The 21398-nt window shown below is 40.5% G+C and overlaps 1 protein-coding gene across 2 annotated transcripts in view; it reads left to right on the top strand.

The window, feature by feature from the left end:
- The first annotated feature begins 10833 nt into the window (after positions 1-10833).
- Positions 10834-21398, top strand: part of LOC148018478 (Peptidase C13 family) — a 75306-nt gene continuing 64741 nt past the window's right edge. Inside the window, exons 1-3 of one of the 2 annotated variants that reach the window (XM_087661651.1) lie at positions 10834-11141; positions 11233-11274; positions 11388-11532. In XM_087661651.1, the coding sequence (XP_087517777.1) occupies positions 11017-11141; positions 11233-11274; positions 11388-11532 (312 nt within the window). In that variant the 5' untranslated portion in view covers positions 10834-11016. Of the gene's footprint in view, positions 11142-11232; positions 11294-11387; positions 11533-21398 lie in introns of those variants that run through there. The other variant, XM_087661652.1, reaches the window with a different exon arrangement.

Here is a 21398-nt window from a genome sequence, read left to right as displayed (position 1 = left end):
CGATATCTTTGTGTTGTGGGCCCATTGTGAACATGTGCATGAACTCATTGGTTTGTTAATTGTATTACGACATGGTATATGTCACAATAGTTAAATCTCTCTTATACGTGTTTGTAAACATGTAATCTTCTATCCAAACCCCTGACAACCTCGATGGTGGTATGTTATACATTCAGCTTCCCAAAGTGCGAGAGTATATGATCAAAGCAATGTTCCGAGCATAGGTGAGGACAATATGCAAATAGAGGGGTCGATATTGAAAGGGGTGGAGGCCACCGAAAGCTTGGAGCATGTAGAGAAATCAGCATCATCAGGTAACAATGATGGAAATATAGGAGTCCAAGAATTCTTTGAGAACGAGGTGGACTCATCCTTTTGTGGTGACATGTCTATCGACCTTCTAGTTTATGTCGAGTTGTGTCAGGAGATTGACATGGAACCATAGGATACTTCATACTTGGAGCATCTACTTACTCAATTTGTTGACTAATTACTTATAAGGGTACATAAGATATGCATTTTAAGTAAGATCATTTTTAAAAGATTTATATTATCGTGCTTTGTAGATTTAAATCGATTATGCTAACATCATTTTTTGTCTGTGCAGGTGACCTTTGTGGATACTTAGATCATCAGGATGAGGTGAGGGATGAGCGATGAGGAGTTGCAGGATATCTTCATGCACATGTCTCCAAATCAGATGGTGAGATTCAGAGACATGGCGGACCAAGAGCTGTCTCGAACATCATCAAGCTACTCTATTAGATCTACTTCAACGCGATCAGATGCTTCAACTTCGAGTAGACAAGGTCGACGCTCCAGACTTGGGCCAGATGGAGGGAGTGCTTCAGGGTCAGGGGATGCTGCAGAGATACGGATGCAGTGAGCCCGTGGTCAGCTCGGGATACATGTGCTACTCCTCGCTCTCGTGGCGCTTCCAGAGAGCGTGGCTCAGGTGGTTGGAGTGGAGGCATGGACACGGTGTCTCCGTTTCGCCGTTCTGCTGGAGTTGCGTCACCTCCGGGATTTGTCACACCTCTGGGGACGTCTACTCCAGTCACTTCGACTTTTGCTCAGCCGTCCGCAGGTGGCACTCCTATGGGTGCTACTCCAATAGATACTATCCCAGTCGGTACACCAGATGTATAGGGGTCTCCTGGATATGCCCAGGAGCGTAGTCGCAGATGGGAGAGGACCCATCTTAGGCATATCCCAGAGGGATATGCCTACCTTGTAGATGATAGGTCAGGAGCCATCATCATGAATTATGAGGGGAGGAGGGTGATGGCTCGCATGAGAGAGTTGTGCCAATAAGTTTTTCGGCACAACGTCTTGGATCATTGGAAAAACATACCAGAGGGGAGCAAAGACTACATAGTAGCATCCTTGCATGAGGAGTTTCCGGTACCAGTCACAAAAGATAGGTTTTCTACGAGCTGGATGATGGAGTGCATGCGTGCATATATGTCACACAAACAATCGGACGCACGTAAGGCACTCAAGAGTGGGGCTGCAAAGCCCGAGTGGCTAGACACGGATGACTGGCGCCGACTGAGGGAGGAGGCTACAGATTCTCCAAGATGTTGGAGTCAGCAGTACGAGGCGACGAGGGCACGACTAGAGGCCAGAGTGGTCCATCATCTTGGAAGTGGCAACCACATGACATATCTGAAGGACTTTGTTTTTCTTTTGTTTTGCTTGCTTTTTTTTTTTGCAACATCCTTTGTATTGACAATCATGTTTCTAACAGTTAGTATTTTGTTTCCTTTGCAGCACTCCATTACAAATTGTGATCCGACCGGCCTTGAGACTCAATATGCAGAGAGGCACAGTCTCACTACATTGATCGACCGATTGTATGGACGTAGCGGCCCTGTAAGTCACTCATCTTTCTTGTCCATAGTTACCATGTTTAATTAGAATGCATTATTGTATGGTGGACCGATGTGTAGTTGTTTCTTTTTTTGTAGAGTCCGTTCAATGCTCCTTTGCGGTGGGACGAGGTTTCGAATGGCGAGGATCTATAGCTCGCCCTTGGATTCCCGGAGGTCACACACCCTTCTTTTTTGGTCACCTGGTCTGTGTAGACATTTTCTATGTAGTAGTGATATCTTGCCATGATTGTACCAGTCACTTTCATCATGCAATCATGTATTTATTTCATATATCAGTGTTATGATTTAAGTACACTTTGTCTTTATTTACACAACATAGTACAGAAACTATTTTGTATGGCCCAAATAAAGCTACCACAAAATTTTTTTTCCCTGTTACCGTCGCTATTAGCGTCGCAAATATACCTGCACACATCGTTATTGGCGTCGTTATTAGCATCACAAAGCGTCGTTATCAACATCATTATTTGCATCGGTATCAAATGCGATGCTAATACCGACACAAACAGTGACACTGATAACGACGCTAATATCGACTATTCTATGGCGTTGCCAATAAGGATGCTTTTTGCAACGGCGGAAGCGAATTTCTTTATTTACATTTTCGTCGCTTTTAACGCCAGTATAAGGCCTATATCTTGTAGTGTCTCTCTCCTACTTTTTCCTTCTCTCTTCTCTCTCTCTCTCTCTCTCCAAATTTTTTATTTTTTTCTCTTTATACCCCCTCTATCTCTTCCCTCTTTTCTCTCTTCTCTTTTCCCTCCCTCTCTCAAATGTTTTCTCACTTTTTCTATTTTCTCTTTCCCCCCTCTCTCTCTCCCCTCTTTTTTCTTTTCATCATCATCACCTTCTTCTCTCTCTCTCTCTCTCTCTCTCTCTCTCTCTATCATATTTCTTGTCATTTATTTTGTCGCCTCTATCATAATTTTTTCTCCCTCTCTCTCTTTTCTCTTTTTTCTATGTCCTCTTTTCCCCCTCTCTTCTCTTTTTTCTTTTCTTATTCTTCTTCTCTCTCTCCCCTTTTCTTCTCTCCTCTCTCCCCATTTTTAAAATTTTTTCTCTCCTCTTTCATAGTTGATTTTCCCTCCTCTCTCTCTCTCTCTCTCTCTCTCTCTCTCTCTCTCTCTCTCTCTCTCTCTCTCTCTCTCTCTCTCTCTCTCTCTCTCTCTCTCTCTTTGTATCTCTCTCTCGATTTTTTGTTCTCTCCTTTCTCTCTTTCTCTTTCTATCTCCTCATTTTTCTTTTCCTCTCTCTTTCTCTCTCCCCCTTCTCTTTTTTCTTTTCTTCTCTCTGTGTATCTTTCTCCCAGTTTATTGTTCTCTCTCTCTCTCTCTCTCTCTCTCTCTCTCTCTTCCTTTTTCTTCTCCCCCTCTGTCCTTTCTTTTCCTTCTCTCTTTCTCGTCTTTTTTCCTCTCTCTCTCTCTCTCTCTCTCTCTCTCAAAGTATGTTAAAAACTATGTCAAAAAATTAAATTAAAAATATTTTAAAAATATTTAATTAATTGTAATAAAATATTTAAAGTATACTTAATTTAAAAAGAGAAAAAAATTATATTAAAATTTGCTCTTTCCTCTTCCCCCTCTCTCTTGCTCTCTTTGTCCCCCTCTTCTTTTTTCTTATCTTCTTTCTATGTATCTCTCTCTTAGCTTTTTGTTCTCTCTCCCCCCTCTTTCTCTTTCTCTCTCCTCATTTTTCTTTTCGTCTCTCTCTCTCTCTCCCTCCTTTTTTTAATTTTCTCTTTGTACCTTCTCTCATTTTTTGTTCTCTCTCTCTCTCTCTCTCTCTCTCTCGCTCTCGCTCTCTCTCTCTCTCTCTCCAAAAACTATGTCAAAAAAGGTTTAATTTAAAAAAGACTCTTCTGTTTTTCACCCCTCTCTCTCCCTCTTTTCCTCTTTCTTTTTCTTTTTTTTCCTTCTTCTTCTCCTCCTCCTCCTCCTCCTCTCTCTCTCTCTCTCTCTCTCTCTCTCTCTCTCTCTCGTTTTCTTCTCCTCTCTTTTCCTTCTCTCTTCCTCTCCTCTTTTTTCCTTTTTTTCTCTCTTTTCATTTTCTCTTTTATTTTTTTATTATCTCTCTCTCAATCTCTATGTTTATATTATTATTTTTCTTCTTCTTCTCTCTCTCCTCTTTGTTCTTTTTTTCATTCTCTCTCTTTCTTTTGAAATTTATCCTTCCTCTCATTATAATTCTCTCTCTGTGTTCCCCCCTCTCTCTTTGTGAAAGTATGTGAAAAACTATCAAAAAGTTTCAAATTAGAAAAAAAATCTAAAATGTTTCATTAAAAATAAAATAATTTTTAAAAATGTTTTAAAAGTAATAAATTAAAAGAGGGAAAAAAAGAGTGTTTAAATTAAAAAGTTTAACCTAACTGAGAGAGAGAGAGAGAGAGAGAGAGAGAGAGAGAGAGAGAGAACCTTTTGATTCAAAAAGGGAGAAAAAGATACGTTTGTGAAAAGTTTGATTTAATTAAAAAAGGGAGAGAGAGAGGGGGTTAATTAAAAAGTAGAGGGGGGAGAGACAGGGAGAGATTACACATGAGAGAGAGGATCTTAATGAAAAAGGGGAGGTTTGGAAAGGGGGTAAGTTCGGGAAGCCTTCTAGATGTTTGAGGCTTCCTAAACGTCCAACGAAAATAATATAGTAATATAGATATAATTCCATAGTATGGATATTTCACATTCACTTCTAGTGAAAGACACTTTTATTTTTCTTGCAAACCTTAATTCTTTAGAGACGGTAAGAATCTATTGCTCATATATATACTCAGTTGATATATGCAAACATTATTCTTGTAGATACTAAATCTTGTGGATTGATTTGCTTTTGAGCATTTGGATACCCTATACCTATCATTGTTAGCGGATTATCAGTGGTGAATGCTTAGCATGCATTGGTTGTATGCATCTATGTATCTAACACTCTCTATGCTTTGATAGTTCTTAGTACTTGGTTGCTACACTGGTAGTTGCATTCTATATATCTCAATTTACTACCCGAATATTCTTAGCAATGGGAGCTTACTCTGTTGGTTATTCGCCTATTGATGTATATTTATTTTCAACATTTTTATGGAAAGTAATGTTGAATATTATGTTATGAGTAGTTTTTTTAAGCATAGACACCTTGTTTGAGCACTCTACTGCTTACTGTTTGTAGACAGCTATATATCATTTTGTTCCCCACCTCTTGCCCTCCCCTTTAGCTCACTTCTGGGTGTTTTGCTGTAATTATAGCAGCCCATAGTCTTATACTTTACAATCATTTGTAGACATGATGGCAAGCACTTCTAATGCATCAATGAATAGTGCTATTTTCAACATTGAAAAGCTAGATGGTAACAACTACCAATATTGGAAGACACAAATATGACAAGTATTGGTGTAGAAAAAGTAGATAACGCCATTGAAAACTAAGAACATAAAGCTAGAAAATTGCAAAGAAATGATTGGGACGAGCTGGATGAGTTATGTAAGTCATCTATCATACACTCTTTATATAAATAGGTATATTTCAATGTTATCTCTACTACTGGTGGTGCATATAATTTATGGAAGATGATATGTGATCTTTGATAAGCAGAGTCCTACATCTCAGTTGTATTCGTTAAAGAGGCTTGTGGATCTTTGCATGAAGGAGAGCACCCCTATGTCTACTCATCTGAATGAGTTTCACTCTATTTTCGGCTAGCTTATCTCACAAGATATCGAGTTTCAGGATAATATAGTATTTATTCTTGCTTGTCATACTATCAAAGTCATGGGATATATTTATGTATTGTTATAAGTGCTAATCCTCCTAAGAATGGTTTTAAATGTCGTGATATAGAGAATGCTTTACTTTCAAATAAAGTAAATATGAAGAATATTGATGCAGCTCGCACTTTTCCTACACTTATAGTTAGAGGCAAAAATGGTGGCAATGGTAATAATAATTGTGGTAGAGATTAACAGCCCAATAAGGGAGCCTCAATCTCATGGGTAATCCTGTAGTAAGTCCCACTGTCATCCTCTTTGAATTGTAATTATTGTGGGTAGCAAAATCGCATTGGGCCACTGCGGCATAAATGCATAATGATAGGCTAATGAGAAAGGTAAGGGAAAAGTACAAGAAACTGCAAAGTCCACTAAGATTGTGCTTAAGTCCAGTGTGAAGATAGAGGAGTTAATTTCCTTGGAGTATAGTTTTGATGACTACATTATTGTTGTTTTATTACTTGATACTAATCAGTTAAGATACTCCGTGTTCTTACTCTCAACATCGGCTTCTTGATTCAGGGAATTCATTCCATGCTACCCCACATTGTCATTGGCTTCACAGCTACCATAGTATTATGGGGTCTATTAGACTAGGAGATGATACTTCATTGGATATCATTGCCATAGGTTATGTCAGACTACAGTTTAGTATTGGTACTACTTTTGTGCTTCATGATGGATGTCATGTCTCAGCTTTAACTAAAAGCCTTACTTCAACTAGATAGTTAAATGATGACATGTACCATATATCTTTTGGCGATTCTCTATGGAAGATCACCCATGGTAGTCATGTTTTTACTAGACATGCCAAGGTTGACAGCCTCCACCCTTTGCTTATTTCCTTGCCTAATGGAAAGTGTGCATTGCCATGCAAGTGGGTGTACAAGTTGAAGAGCACCCCTAGTGACCCTAAGCCAGCATATAAGGCCAATTTGGTTGCAAAGGGTTCTAACCAAGAAAAGAGAGTCAATTTTGATAAGATCTTCTTTCCTATAGTCAAGATGGCTACCCTATGCTTGGTCTTGGTCTTCGTTACTTAGTTGAATTTGAATCTTTATGAGATGGATGTTAATACCAACTTTTCACATGGGGACTTGCATGAAGACATTTATATGCAACATCATAAGGATTTTGTGGAAAAGGCAAGTGGTAAGTCAACAATTGAGTATGGCCCTTAATGGACCAAGCCACACATCCAAGAAATTGTCATAGGCCAAGGAGCACTCTAACATGGCTAAAACGTAGGCATGAACCATTTGAGAAGCATGGAAAGTTCCGTGGTTGCAATGTCCTAGTTCTTGATTAGTTCCAATTCAAGTTTTTTATTGGTGAGTCAGAGTCCAACTGGAAATTTGCAACTTGAGTCCAAGTGGAACTCTACAATCTAAGGGGCTCCATAGCTCAAGTGGGACAATGTAGTCTAAGTTTAAGTTGAATAGTCTAAGCTATAGTAGGCTTTGCCCAAGGTCGAGAGAGGAGCGCCAAGCAGGCTTTGGATGAGGTTAAGAGAGGAGGACTGAGTGATATGTCTCATGTGCATGGGATAAGCCTTGGTGCAAAAGGAGTTCAAGTTGGTTTCTAGGAAGAGAGAGAGACTATTCGACTAGAGTCCGAGAGCAATCGTGGTCTTATGGTGGATCAAATGGTGGACTTTGCCTTTGCAACCAACAGCATGGGCCTAGTGGTGGTCTATGATGGTGGCGAAGGGTTGAGAAAGATTGCATGGCCAAGATTCAAGGCCACAAGAGTCAAGTATGAGAGTGATAGGCTGAGCATCAATGTGGATGGCTGAGCCATCCCCTAACAACACAATCCAATGATTGAGCAATGTTGGGTCAAGGTGGAATCAACAACCCTCCGTCTTCTCTACTTCCCTTGTTATAGTTGTGGGTAGCCCTCTCAACCTTCTCATTGAGCTCCCTTTTTAAAAAAATGGGGACCTTCCCTATTATTTTCTCAAACTAAATAGAACATGCTTGCTCTCCTTTTTCTCTCCATAACACTTCAAAAAGCAATCCACAACAAGCTTGCCCTGTATTCTCTCTTTTTTCACTTCCACTCAAAAAGCAAAATGAGACAGAACCCCTTGCTCCTTTCTGTCTTTAATGGCTACCTCTCACATAGGTGATATAGCTCTTGCTCTCACTGATCTATCCATCCTTCTCTTAAACCTCATGAAAGCAAGAACATACACATTGATAAGGGTATAACAACCTCACTTTCTTACTTTCTCCTTGATATCGCAACATAAAGGCTTGCAAGTGGCTCCACAATCTATGCAAGTGGTCATTGATGAGCCTCCTCTACTCCATCAATCCTGATCCAATCTACAAGCACTCCTCTGTTCGCAAGAGGAAACATAAAAAATAAGAAAACTAAACCCACCCCTCCTGAAATCCACCTCTTTCCCAATAAGAAGGGGAAGAAAAGAAGAGCTCGAAACAAGAGAGGAGCTTCACTCTCCAAGTCCCTCATGCTCCCTTTCCCTACCTCTCACACTCACACTCTCCCTCACTCTCAAGATGAAGCCCAAGAAGTTAGAGTAGAAGCAAGAAGGATAAGAAAGCTCCCAACATTGCACACCATTAGAATGAGCTTATCCATTCACTTTTTGCTTTTTATACATAAGGGAGGATTGGGCATCCTACCCCTTTTTTTGGTCCAAAACTAGTTCTCATTTGATTTATGTATACTTCTTGGTTTAATAATGGATGTAACACCTCATGTCCACTATGATCGATTCTCCTATCTCAAAAATATTTTACAATTTGTATGGGAGTGAACTAACTCTCTTTAAAAATATAATTACAATGTAATGTCATTTACAAGTACCCAAAAAATAAAAATCTTAACCCAAAAAATAATGTTAGCATGACTCAAAAATTAATATACCCTTACTTCCTGTGCTTGAACTTTTGATTCCTAACTTCTTGAATTTTTGTATTCTTTTTTTTTTGTCTTATATTTGCAATTTTGTTTTTCTAACTTCTTGAAAATAGGTTGAAAACTATGGATATACTACAAGGTCTTTGTTCATGGTAGCACAGTGTGGCTCATTTTGAGATAGAAGGCTTCAAGTGGGGCATTTGGGTCTTGGTTGTCATTAGTGAACCACCGGGCTATGCCAAGTGTTAGGCCTTGAGATTACTATTACACCTGATTCTTATGCTTTACCCTATATAAATGTCCTTAAGTATCATGTAATTGGATAGTCGAGGGTTGTTATTACTAAAATCATATGGAGTCATTGTGATTGAACTTCTTGATGGGGAAATATATTGGAAATTATGATGTTATATGTAGTCATTGTGATTGAACTTCTTGATGGGGAAATGTATTGGAAATTATGATGAATCAATATTGGAATGGATGCTCCTTGAATTTAGTGTCTATCTATCATGCTTTGACATCATTGTTTTAGCCTCATCATTCTATGTGGTTCCATAATGGTGTTTTGCTGTTATGTTATAGTTCCTCATATAGATTCATAATTTACCTACATTACATTTGTAGTCCTTTTATATTATGTTGTTTGAATTAGGACTATAATACTAAACAACAATGGTAAGCTTTCTCATGGAGATTAAAATTATATATTTGATTACATCTTATCTCTACACCCATGTGCTTGATGTATGGGTTTGAATCTTTATACATTCTAGTTAATAATGGTGTCCATTTTATTATCTTGTGTGAACTACATTTGGTTATGGTCAAGTAACTTATTTGTGGATTTTTTTAATATTCCATCATGGAAACAATGAGCTAATATCTATCTTCACTTTTAGAAGAATGTATTAAATTCTTGCATTTTATTTTTTACATTTGCCAAAATGATGAGGATGCATCTTGGATATGAATCCTTGATGGTCCAAAAGCTTGGCATGGCTAATATAAAGATAGGTTGGCCCCCCAGTAGAGATGTTCGGTGGATATAGGTATCATCACTTCACATGAATCAACTTTGCTTGAATAACTACTTTGTATCTAAAAGTAATGCATTTCTATTTGAATGTAGAATGAGTATTACACTACCATTATCATAAAGAGGAGACTTACCTTAGAGAATTAGACTTGCCTAAAATTACTTGTTAAGCAAAAAGAAAGCAATTTCTTTTTGACAAGAATAGAGATTGCCTAAAACTACTTATCAAGCAACAAGAAAGCAATTTCTTGTTGAAAGAGAGGAAGATAGGTTCAGAAATTCTATTCTTCATTCTATTTCTCAACATGTTTGTTAGCCTTGGGGCCTTCTGCACTTTCAAATTGCTTCTTCTTTAGACATTGCCTCATGTAGTGTCCATATTTTTTGTAATAAAAGCATGCACTTGGGAATAGAGCAAACTTGACTTCCACAAACACCTCAAGAGGCAACATTCTTGGCATCAAAGACATCCAATTCTTTAGTGGTTCATTCTCTTATCTAAGAGGATCCAAGCGTGCTTTTCCCCTTGAAGAACTCCATTAGCATTCGTTGAAGTAGGCATGTTTAGTACCTTATTGAGGGTATTTGAGACTAGGAAAGGTAATCCAATGTAGGCAATCATGTACCAAGACTCATTTAGTTGATAAACATGTACTCCATGGCAAAGCATGCACCAAATCTCCCTTATAGCCAACAACACAACTGAAAATCCAATCTTGCTAATGTTGAGAGTTGACAAATGTTAAGAGAAAACTGTTGCCCACAAAGCGATATTACGAGAGAGTCAACTTTATATGATAAGTTTGAGGAAACCATTTCTAGAACTCCTCTTTGCGAGGTGTGGATTTCCTAAAGCAAAAGTATAGACATCCTTGTTAGAAATTTTAGTATCTCGATCTAAGTTTTGAGAGGGAGAAGGTAATTGGTGCCTTAATGGTCAACTTCCCTCCTGTAGAGTTGGCTCTTTTAGTGGTGTTGTATGTCAAGAGGTTCTACCTAAGTTGCTTCTCAACCTCATTTAGATCAATAGTAGCGTCACATGTAGTGCACATTGAGGTTTGCATGCATGTAGTAGTTTGGGGTAGGGGCGAGATGGCCCTGCCTACATGTCACAATAGGTGGGGCCACCTAGTAGGAGAGTAATGGGCCTTTATTACTCAATGAATGCACACACGTCCCGACTCCCCAATTACTTGCAAATTACCTAAGTTATACCTAGGCTACTTGCAAATTTTGAAATGAAACACATCATTCTCTACAACTCGTTACTCTCTCTCTCTCTCTCTCTCTCGCGCCTATATGTATGTTACAGCGAATCTTTGGCTCTCAAAGCGTAAGGGACGTAGACTCCTGCAGGTGACAGACATCTGAAGGTCCAATACACGTAGCTATAAGGGGAGGTATGGTCTCCTAATTATTAGGTTGAAAGAGAGGACCTGCATCCATGGCGTCCATGCGTGCCTCGTTGTTCGCCTGCGTTCTGGCACTGCTGTGTTGTCTGGGCCCTGCGCACTCCTTCTCAGTGCACACCAACAATTGGGCCGTTCTCGTATGCACATCAAGATTCTGGTAATGGCATCGCCATTTGGGTACTTTTCTTTTCTCTGCATGCAGGGTCCTTCCATTTGTATTGAAGCATTGCTTTACCGGTGCAAATCAGGTTCAATTATCGCCATATGGCAAACACACTATCCCTTTACCGGTCAGTTAAGTGCCACAATGTATGCATTTTTCATGGACAATTGTGACGTGCGACGATGCTCGCAAACTATCTGTACTCTCCCTTCATCACGTTTTTTTGACGAACTCGTGCAGGACTGTGAAACGCCTCGGAATACCTGATGATCGCATCATCCTGATGCTTGCTGATGATATGGCTTGCAATGCTCGGAATAGCTATCCTGCCCAGGTTTTCAACAATGAGAATCATCAGATTAACCTCTATGGAGACAATGTTGAGGTAATCTGAGTTTCAATCTAAGATTAAAAGCTATCCTTGTATTCTCTATACACATGCAAACGTCAGTCCATTTTCATGTTCTCTGTCCAGCTACACAAGTTTGCCAATAGCTCCGTTGCAAAAGAGCACTGCCCATTTCTCAGGCGGCAATAGCTGCAAATCTTGGATCTATGGATGCTTTAGTTGCGATTTGAGGAACATGAAGGCCAAGTCCACCAGTCTCAGTATGCCACTATGGTGAAATGTTCAGCCTTACTTAGTGTAGCAAACACCTTATAAGTGATTATACTTGGTGTATGTTAGTTCCTGGCATGCTATGCTGTATATCAAGTAGTCATTCCTCGATTGCTTATTAGAAGTTGTGCTATGAAGGCTCTTCAAGTAGTCCTCATCCTTCCCCTATAGCATATATAAATAGAGTTTATTTAATCTCAAAGGTATTGTGTCTCTATGAGAGATTTCTCTCCTTGTGGTTGGCTGCTCCCTCTCACTATTGGATGGTGGAAGGAAAGCTATGGGAACTCCCTCTTCCCATCATATTGGAGTCAAAGGGATGGGAGGAGCTCTTATGCCAATCCGTAGAAGTAGATACCAAAGGACCGGGTGATTGGTTTTGGCTTGGTCAAAATATTTGCAAAATTGTCTGATAAAGATATAAAATCTAAGCGAATGGTGTCTAACTTCACCTGTTCTCTAGTAAAATGATAGTGTACACCAGCTTGCCTTGTCTTTAGACTGATGATAGAATTACTAGCTAGTGCGATGGGCACTCTGGTTGTTGCAGAAGATCACAATAGGTGCATGGAAACTAAAGCTCCACCAGTAAGCTCCTTAGATAGCTGGCCTTTGTGGTGCTATCGCAAAGAGTCCAACACTTAGTCTAGGTAGTGGAGGCAGCCAATGTCTCCTGTTTGCGGATTGACCAAACAATGGGAGCTGTGCTTAAGGAGAAGATGTAATCACTATGGAAATATTGAGTGTGAGGATCTTTTGCCCAAGCAGAGTTAGCATATCCTTGTAAAAGTAAAAGTTGTAATAAGTTGTACTTGATAGGTAATAGATCGTGGTTGATCCCTTCTAGGATGGAAGCAGCAAAAGAAAAAGTACAACAATTTTTTTTGAAGCTCAAGCAAACGCAGGAGCAAGACCTTGAATTGGACCGAACAAGAAAAATAATTCAAGTTTTACGAGCGGCAGGCTTTCTCCTATGCAAGTTGTAAAATCAAAAAGTTCATGACGACATATAGAGTGATTTGTGCTTTGTAGGCTTAGAAAGAATATAAGACGTGTTGAGAAAGGGTCATTGTTTGACCAAAGGGGGTGGATACCCAAAAAAGAGGACATGTATATAAGTCAAAAAACAAGAGGATAAGCTCATTCTTGGTGTGTGCAAATTTGTGGTTCTCTTCTTGCTTTTGTGTCTATCTTGTTGTGTGAGAGGGAGAGAGGGATTGAGAGAGAGAGAGTGTGTGTGTGTGAATGAGAGTGAGGGATTGGCTTGGAGAAGCTCTTGCTTGTTTTCTCTTTTCTTTTCTTGGCGACGAGCATAGTAGGTGAAGCATGGAGATGGAGCTTGCTTAAGTGCATCCCTTGGATCGTGCAGCTTTGTGCGGCTTGATTACAATGAATGGATCAGCCAGGAAGCTCACTACATTTGATTGGAGAGTGTGTGTTGGCTATGTGAGTGGTAGCCATAGTTCGGTTGCTTGAAACGATTGAATCAATAAGCGGTTCGTAGACCTGGCGGGTTGCTTGTGAGAGTGGTGACATTTTGGTTCCGTTGTCAAGACACAGGTTTGAGCAACTAGGCGTGCGTGCTCTAGGCTGTTGGGACTGGGTTCGAGCAACTAGGCATGCGTGCTCTAGGTTGGGTGGCGGAATAGGAGCTCACACTTTGAAACATTGCGTGGACTAGTGTAGGATGGCAAATTGAGAGGCAATCAGTTCATGATTGTGTGTTGGATCTTTCATTTTTGTTGCATGGATGATTGGTTGCAAAGTGTAGATAGGTTTAAGATTGCGTATAAATGTAGAGTTTAGATATGAAGGTGCTTTAGTTAAAAGAAAAAGAAAAAAAAACCAAAAAACTAAAGAAATTTTAGTCTCTGTGTATTCCATAGAGTTGTAAGTAAGGGCCTTGCAAATAGAGGGCTTGTGAGTTGGCCAAAATCAAGGTTTTTGTTTTTCCTTCCCCCTCTTTCTTGCCTTTCTATTGGATTTAGCATTAAAGTTTGGAGTTTGCTTTTCGCTTTGGTGTTTGTGTTTGCTTTCGGTAAAAACCTTATATAGTGGGAGAACAATAAGAGTAAGGGGGAGACGAGAGAACGAATCTTGCATTGCAGAGGAGAGCAAAGATGATAGAGGAAATTGTGAGCTTGACAAAGGTTGAGTCTACTCCAATCCACTCGGACTTGTAGGCATGACTATCATGGCCTCTCGATGATGTTAAATTGTTTCCATCATTGGTGTAAGTTGTGTATGCTTTCGTCGCTTCTCATTGTACTTGATCTTGCCTTTGAATTTTGTTTGAAGACCCATAAGGCCACTTATCCACTCGGACGAGAGATAGAGAATTGGCCGTAAAGACATGGAGAGAATGATTTTTGTAGAAGCACACATGGATGAGCATGGCTTAAAGCACGAGCCATAAGGCTTTGAGGCTTCACATCTCAGCTTAGACATGCGTTCGAGAGCCATGAGCCATAAGGCTTCAACCTTAATGAAGTGCAAGGTGATATTTGAAGAGTCGAAAGTTTTTAAGCCTTAGTGTTTAATGTCCACAAGGCATTGAGTCTTAGCATTCAATGTTTGAGAGTTGTCATAAGGCTTTAAGCCTTAGCAAAGATGCTCGTCCGAGAGCCATCATAAGACGCCTTAAGCCTTAACGTTTCATGACCATAAACATGCCATTCGAGCCATAAAGATGCTGCCCGAGTCGTAATGCTTTTAGCCTAAAAGGATTTAATGCTATCTAAAGAGTTGTCAAGCTTTTAGACTCAGCCTTATCACGTTAGTCCGAATTGAACTTAGCCTTATTCAAGCCTTAGTGTTGACGAGTTGACGTTTGCCGTCTGAGAGTATTACATTAATGTCTAAGCCACCTAATGGACCTATTGAGCCATAAACGTCTGAAGAGCAAAGACCGAGTTGTTATAATAAGGCTTAAATGTCCAAAGAACAAATTTAAGCTTTAAGCCTTGGTATGATTGTCACATAATAAGGCTTTAAGCCTTAGCCTAAGGCCTTAAACCTTAACATGATGTTCGTTTGAGACCCACTTTGAGAGTTGTAAGGCTTAAGCCTTAACGTTTTATAACTTAGTTTTTAATGTTCGAGACATGAGGTGTCTAAACCATGAGGCTTTCAAGCCATGAAACTTTAAGTCTTACGTTCGAGTGGAAGCTTGAGTCATAGGGCTTAAGGCTTGAAGAGTTTAATAATGGGCCATCCGAGCCACGTAAATTGTTGCTTGAGGCTTGAGGCTTAGTTAAATTAATTTTCAAAAAATTATATTCTAAAAATTAATTTAATAAGCTGGATAATGCTAGAAAATTGGATTAAAAGGCTGCCACTTGGCAAAACTTGCCCATGCAAGTGGGAGAAATGTTAAATTAATATTCTAAAAATTAATTTAATAAGTTGAATAATGTTTGCAAAGTAGAATTAAAAGGTTGCCGCTTGGCAAAACTTGCCATGCAAGTGGAAGAGACGTTTTTAGGGGCTTGTGGAGTCTATTCCAGACATTGTGAAAGAGAAGGAGACTGTTAGAGAGCAAGGAGAGGCTGTTGATGTGATTTGTAACCACCAGGGAGTAGTCCTATAGCACGTGACATCAGTTTGGAGTCCTCCAAGAGTAGGTGACAGCAACAAGGTTCTTTTGGTACAAATGACAGCATACAGGAGAACATAGCAATCTTTCTGGTGGTCTTAAGTTGTAGCTGACAGCTTCAATTGCTGTTTGATAGGGCAAAAACAAATTTTCAGTGTTTCTTGCGATGAAACTTTGAAATTTTTCTCTCTACAGCATTCTCTCTTATCACCCATCCATCTCTCAAGCTATCTTTGCATTTTTAAGCAGTTTGAGCCATCAGAGGAAGAGATTTCAGTCAATCTTTGCTAAAAACCCGAATTTATAGCAAAAATTAGGGTTTTGATAGCTGCCTTGAGATGCATTCTTAGAATTGAGGGCCTTGGACTTGAATTTTAGCAGTTGAAATTGAGGAATTTCAAGGAGATTCAAGAGGCCAACAAGGCAATATCAGATTTGGGGCTGAATTTGTCTTTCAAGGAGAACAGGGTGAAGGCTAATCCCTAAGCAAGCCAAGGGGCAAATTGGTTTGGAGGCTTGCTGGTTAGTTTTGATAGTAAGAGACACTTGGATCAGCAGAGGAGGTTAGAGGATCTCAGTTGTACTCCATCCATTTGCAATAAAAGTTAAAGAAATACCGCAAGGGACGCTAGTTTTGGGGCCAATAGGATGTCTAATATCCAAGATTAAAGTGGTAAAGTGTGCATTTTCAGTTTATGTTGTGGATTTTATGCTTGTTGTAATTAGTGTTAAATAAGGTATTTACCACCCTATCCGAGGAGGAAGATTAGGTTCTTGTAGGTACTTGCTAAGGCCCAATGAGCATACATGAGCATCACAATTGTAATTCTCTAGCATGAGAAGAAGTTGCAAGACCGAGGTGAGCCAGAACTTGGTACTAACTCCTACATACCAAGGCTAAGCACATTTTAGAGCTTGTAAGTACCTAGGTATACAATCCTTGACCCTAGTATATATGGGTGCCATCAAGTCACAAGAGTCTAGGCCTTAAATTTGCATTGCATGGGCAACCTGCACTAAGCCACCAAGGCTACTTTGGTGGGATTTGGTGGGGTACTAACAATCATTATACAAGAAGTCACCAAAGAATCAGATCTCTAGGAGCAAAATAATTAGCACAATTACCACAAGGCATAACAATGCAGGAGATGTCATCCACTTGCACTGAAACTCTAGAGTAGGGACCCTCCAAGGAGCAAGAGGAAGAGGAAATCAGGAGATTGCAATAGGAGGTAGAGGAGATTGCGAGAAGACTTGGTGCCACACGACAGAAGCTCCAAACCAAGAAAGCACCTAGTAAAAGAGTTGCAACTGAAGGCCCCATAACAAGCTTAGTTGGAGAACAGGAAGCAACTTAGCCTAGGCATACAATAACTAATATTCAGGCTCAAGCCATGGCACCAGTGTGACCACTCGAGTTGAGGAGAAAGAGGTTCCAAGATTTGTAGTACAAGAGGCTAGAAACCTAGTAGTAGCAATAGAAGCCATAATCCACTTCCGTTAGAAGAATTGAAGGGGGAAAATTTGTCATTAGAATGTCAACCGAACAAGAGAAGGGCATGACAAAGGAGGAAAAAGAACTCGAAAATCCGAAAGAAGCCTTTAAAAGAGAGAAAGAGGAATGAAAGTGAAAACAACAGGAGGAGGAGGAGCACCTTTGAAAGCAAGAGCAGAAAGACATAGCCTTAGCGATTAGAAGATCAATAGAGCAATCCTTAAGAGTAGAAGAGTTGGCTCTAATGAACCTCAACCTGGGAGGGTCTTTAGAGGCAGGCACTAGAGCAATAGTACCTATAGCTAGGCCACCAGTCACCCTATTCAAAGGTAAGGCTCCACTAGAAACGCCTTTCCCTTTGCTTGTAGCCACAATATCACCCATCCTAGCCCCCATAGTAGACGATTTGGCTAGAAGTAGATTGGAGAGTATGGTCTATCAGCTTGCTACACAGGTTGTCATAGATGAGATCAAAAGAAGCCACAGCCATTGGTATCAAATGATTGGTAGTTGCGGATGGAGAGTTTGTCAAAAGGCGCCTAAAAAGCTAAGAGTAGAAGGATCCCTAAGCTTCTTTATCTGTGACCGCCCTAAGCCTAGCACTAGGTTTTGAAGAGTTGTTAAAAGAGCTAGAAGAGCAAAGGGATCAGCTAGATGAGGAGAGGAAGTCAGCCTTGGAAGCTTTAGAAAAGGAAAAGAGAGCCCTTGCCACTTACCAACAACAGAAAATAGAGATTTTCAGTCTAAAGAGAGAATTGGCTATTGTAAGGGAAGGCAATGACAAGGAAAAATGATACAAAGAGTTGTAGGAATAATGTGAAGTAGAAAGAGAAAGCCGTGTGTAACTTGAAGGCTAGTATGCCTAAGCCATGAAAGACAAAGCTAAGTTAGAAGCACAACTGGAGGAGATGAAGAAAGTCCAGAAACAATGAATAAGAGAGATGGAGGAGACCAAGCAAACCAAAGAGGAGGACTAACAAAAGACTTGGTAGCTAGTGGAGCTAGAAAACGAGATAGAAAAATCTGCGCTACTATGTCGAACTTCAAAAGCATTTAGACTGCGAAGTGCAGCAAAGAAACATCCTTGCCCAAACTTGGCAAGAACAACAAACAACACTGGAAATCCTTGCTAAATGGCAAAACCAAGGGCTAGAGATAGCAAAGTAAAGGGTGAGTCACTGGGAGAAAAGAACGTGGATGCATTGCAGAACATGGCCACTTGTTTAGCGCAAGCAGAATGTGAAAGAAGCCTGGGAGTAGAAAGAGCAAGGCAATTGAAGTAGTGTTGTAGGTTTAGTAGCAAGGCTTCGTCAACACACTACTTGAGGTGTGGAAGCCATGTGAGGATGGCACAATGGACAATCTTAAGAAGAAACTGCGACTTACCAAGCAGGCACTTGAGCACAGTTTGGAGGTGATAGTTCCCCAATGAGAGTACAACATGACGAAGGAAGAACGGGTGCAAAGGCTTAGGGAAATGGGGCTCTCCACAAATGAATTGAGGATGATTGTAAAGGTCATCACTAAAGAACCCGTCCAAACCATGGAAGCACCATCGTCATCACTCCTTGCATTTGAAACGAAGTGGGAAGGAGAAGAACATGAGCAGTCAGAATCCCACACCCAGAAACGTCTATAGAAATAGAAAAAGCACTCACCTCTCCGAGAATATTACGGAAGCTCTATAGAGAAGAAGAGAATGGGTAGAAAGAAGTAGAAGGAAGCTCACTGCCACTATTCAACTAGTGCTAGACATACCCTTTCCGTAGAGAGGAGAGTACTTATCGATCAGTTGGGATAGAGAACTCATCACTTGGGAACAATGGGAGGCTTAGGAATCGCCTATGCAATTTTCTTTTAACTTTCTATATGGGCTCAAAAAGGTACTGCCTTTGACAATTGTGTAGAAGGTAATTTAGGTGTCATTAAGACTAGGGAAAAGATGGCTAGTGCAAAAAATTCAGGACCTTGGATTGTGGCAACGTGAATCAATAGATTATTGACACGACAAGATGTTTTAGGTGCCACGGAGTGTGGAAGGTTACGAGTCTCAACTTGCCTAGAGAAGAAACATTTTGGATGACAAAATCACAATAAAGAGATGGTTTTTGATGTCAGAGTGTAGCGAATGCGGAAGCGTATGGACAAGACTAAAAGAAAATGAACACGAGAGAAAGGGAGAGAGAAAAGAGACAAAAGAACACAGAAATCTGCAATCAATGAATGCTGAAATAAAGAGGGAAGATCTGTAGGGGCTGTAGACGTATCTCCTCGAGCCATATCTCTTCCACTAGCACCTGAAAAGCAAGTGAGGAGGGCAGGCTGCCAACCGGGCCTAAATAGGAGGAAATAATGTAATAAAATAATGCAGTTGGGCAGCAAAAACTAGCCAACCTAATTAAAAAATTGCCGACTATAACATAAATGAATAAAATAATCAGTGATCAGTCCTCCAGTTGCCATGTGGCATCGTCACTTGCCTGACAAACTGCCTGTATACAATGTTTGTAGAAAATGCCCATTAACTGATAGGAATAATAAATAATGTGCTTCGAGAGTACCTCCATGCGAACTAATTGCACCAATGGTGACTTGAGAAATGCTAGTCTTGGGGATGACTAATCTCTAACTCCCCCTCTCAGATCTTGGACGTGGCATAAAGCTCAGGGATCTGGAGTGCTGTCGAAGAAGAAGTTGAGGAAGTGTCTTTGTAAACAAATCTGCGAGATTATCCTCCGTCTTGCAGCAAACCACATTAATGGTCTCATCCAAGATTTTCTCCCAAATGAAATGATACTGAATCTCAATGTGCTTCGACCTAGCATGAAACTCGGGGTTCCATGCCAAAGCGATGCAACTCTCATTGTTGCAATGAAGTGTCGTAGGACTTGTTTGAGGATAGCCACAAGCTCTCCTAGTAACCTCTGAAGCCATACCATCTCACATGTGGTAGAAGACGCTGCTTGATACTCCGCATGTGTGGAAGAAAGGACAACAATGGGTTGCTTCTCGCTACTCCATGAGATAACACTTGCACCCAAAGTAAAATAATATCCTGTTGTTGACCTCCGGTGGTCAACATCTCCGGTCCAATCTGAATCCACCAGCCTGTAAGGACCAAAGAGGAATCTTGAGTACCAGTTGGATGATGAATACCAAGATTGGGGGTCCCCTTTAGGAAATGCAAATTCCTCATAGTAGCCTGTCAATATACCATCTTGTGTGCACTCATGAATCGTGCCAACAAACCTATAAGAAAGTACAAATCAACCCAAGCGTTAATAAGCCAAATCAAGGATCCAATCAATTGCATGTAGCGGGTAGCATTTGCTGCCAGAGAATTTGCATGGGCCGTTGCCATCTAGTTTGGATCCATAGGAGTAAAAATGGCCTTACATGCCTCCATCTCAAATGTGGCCAAAAGTTTTTCCATATACCGTTGTTGGGAGATGAAAATCCCCCTCGGAGTTTGGTAAATATCATGGCCTAAACAGAAATGAAGAAGGCCCATGTCCACCATCTTGAACACCTTGTGTAGTGCCGCCTTGGTCTCCTTGACCTTTTGGGCATAGTCACTTGTCAAAATAAGATCATCCACATAAAGCATAAACAATGCGTGCTCTCCAGCTGAGGTGTGGACGTACAATTGGGGATCGGAAGAGGAACATTGATACCCCAACTTCCCTTGGAGAAACGAGTTTGTCTTCTCGTGCCAAGCATGTGGAGCCTGTTTGAGGTCTTAAAGGGCCTTCTTTAACTTGTACACCTATCCATCTGTTGAGAAAAAGCTAAGAGGTTGCTCAACATAGATCTTCTCCTTCAAATCACCATTGAAGAAGGTAGACTTCACATCAAGCTAATAAACTAGCCATCTCTTATGGCTAGCTAAGGCAAGAACAACCCTAATGGTAGCCATTCAAGTTGTAGGTGCAAAGGTGTCATGGAAATCCACCCCTGGCCGCTATGCGAAGCCCTTTGCAACAAGCCGTACGTGGTGCTTATCCAAAGTACCATCACTGTGATATTTGGTCTTAAAGACCCATTTCACACCAATCACCTTTTGATAAATGGACCGAGGCATAAGGTTCCAAGTGGCATTCCGCTTAATAGCATCCAACTCCTGCTCCATAGCCTTCTTCAATGCTGTGATTACAAAGCCTCCTTCATGGAGATGGGCTCCCTGTCATGAGGACATGTATTTTTGAAACCTCACTTAACATGTGGATTAATTTCTAATCACATGATTAAGTAAATGTTGCACATGTGAGGTGCAACTGGGGTTAAAGTAAATTTATGAGCCTGGGACCTGAAGAAATCACAGGATGTCAAAGGCAAAAGTTGCTATAAGTTATGCCGCACAGGTACTTGGTGGTGTTTGGTGCCAGTTGTTGGCCCAGGTCATCCATTTGGCCATAAATGTCAGTGGTGACACTAGAGAAGTGGCGTTTAATGGTACCTAATGCCAATCTGATGGTCAAAGATGGCACAAAGACACTCGGGAATGGAAGTTGCCTAGCCGATTTAATTATTGGCCAGTCAGAT

The sequence above is a fragment of the Lygodium microphyllum genome, chromosome 21 (genome assembly GCF_053477565.2).
Source record: "Lygodium microphyllum isolate KBCC chromosome 21, Lygodium_microphyllum_v1.1.10, whole genome shotgun sequence".
Taxonomy (NCBI): domain Eukaryota; kingdom Viridiplantae; phylum Streptophyta; class Polypodiopsida; order Schizaeales; family Lygodiaceae; genus Lygodium; species Lygodium microphyllum.
This window is presented reverse-complemented; position numbering and strand designations above follow the sequence as displayed.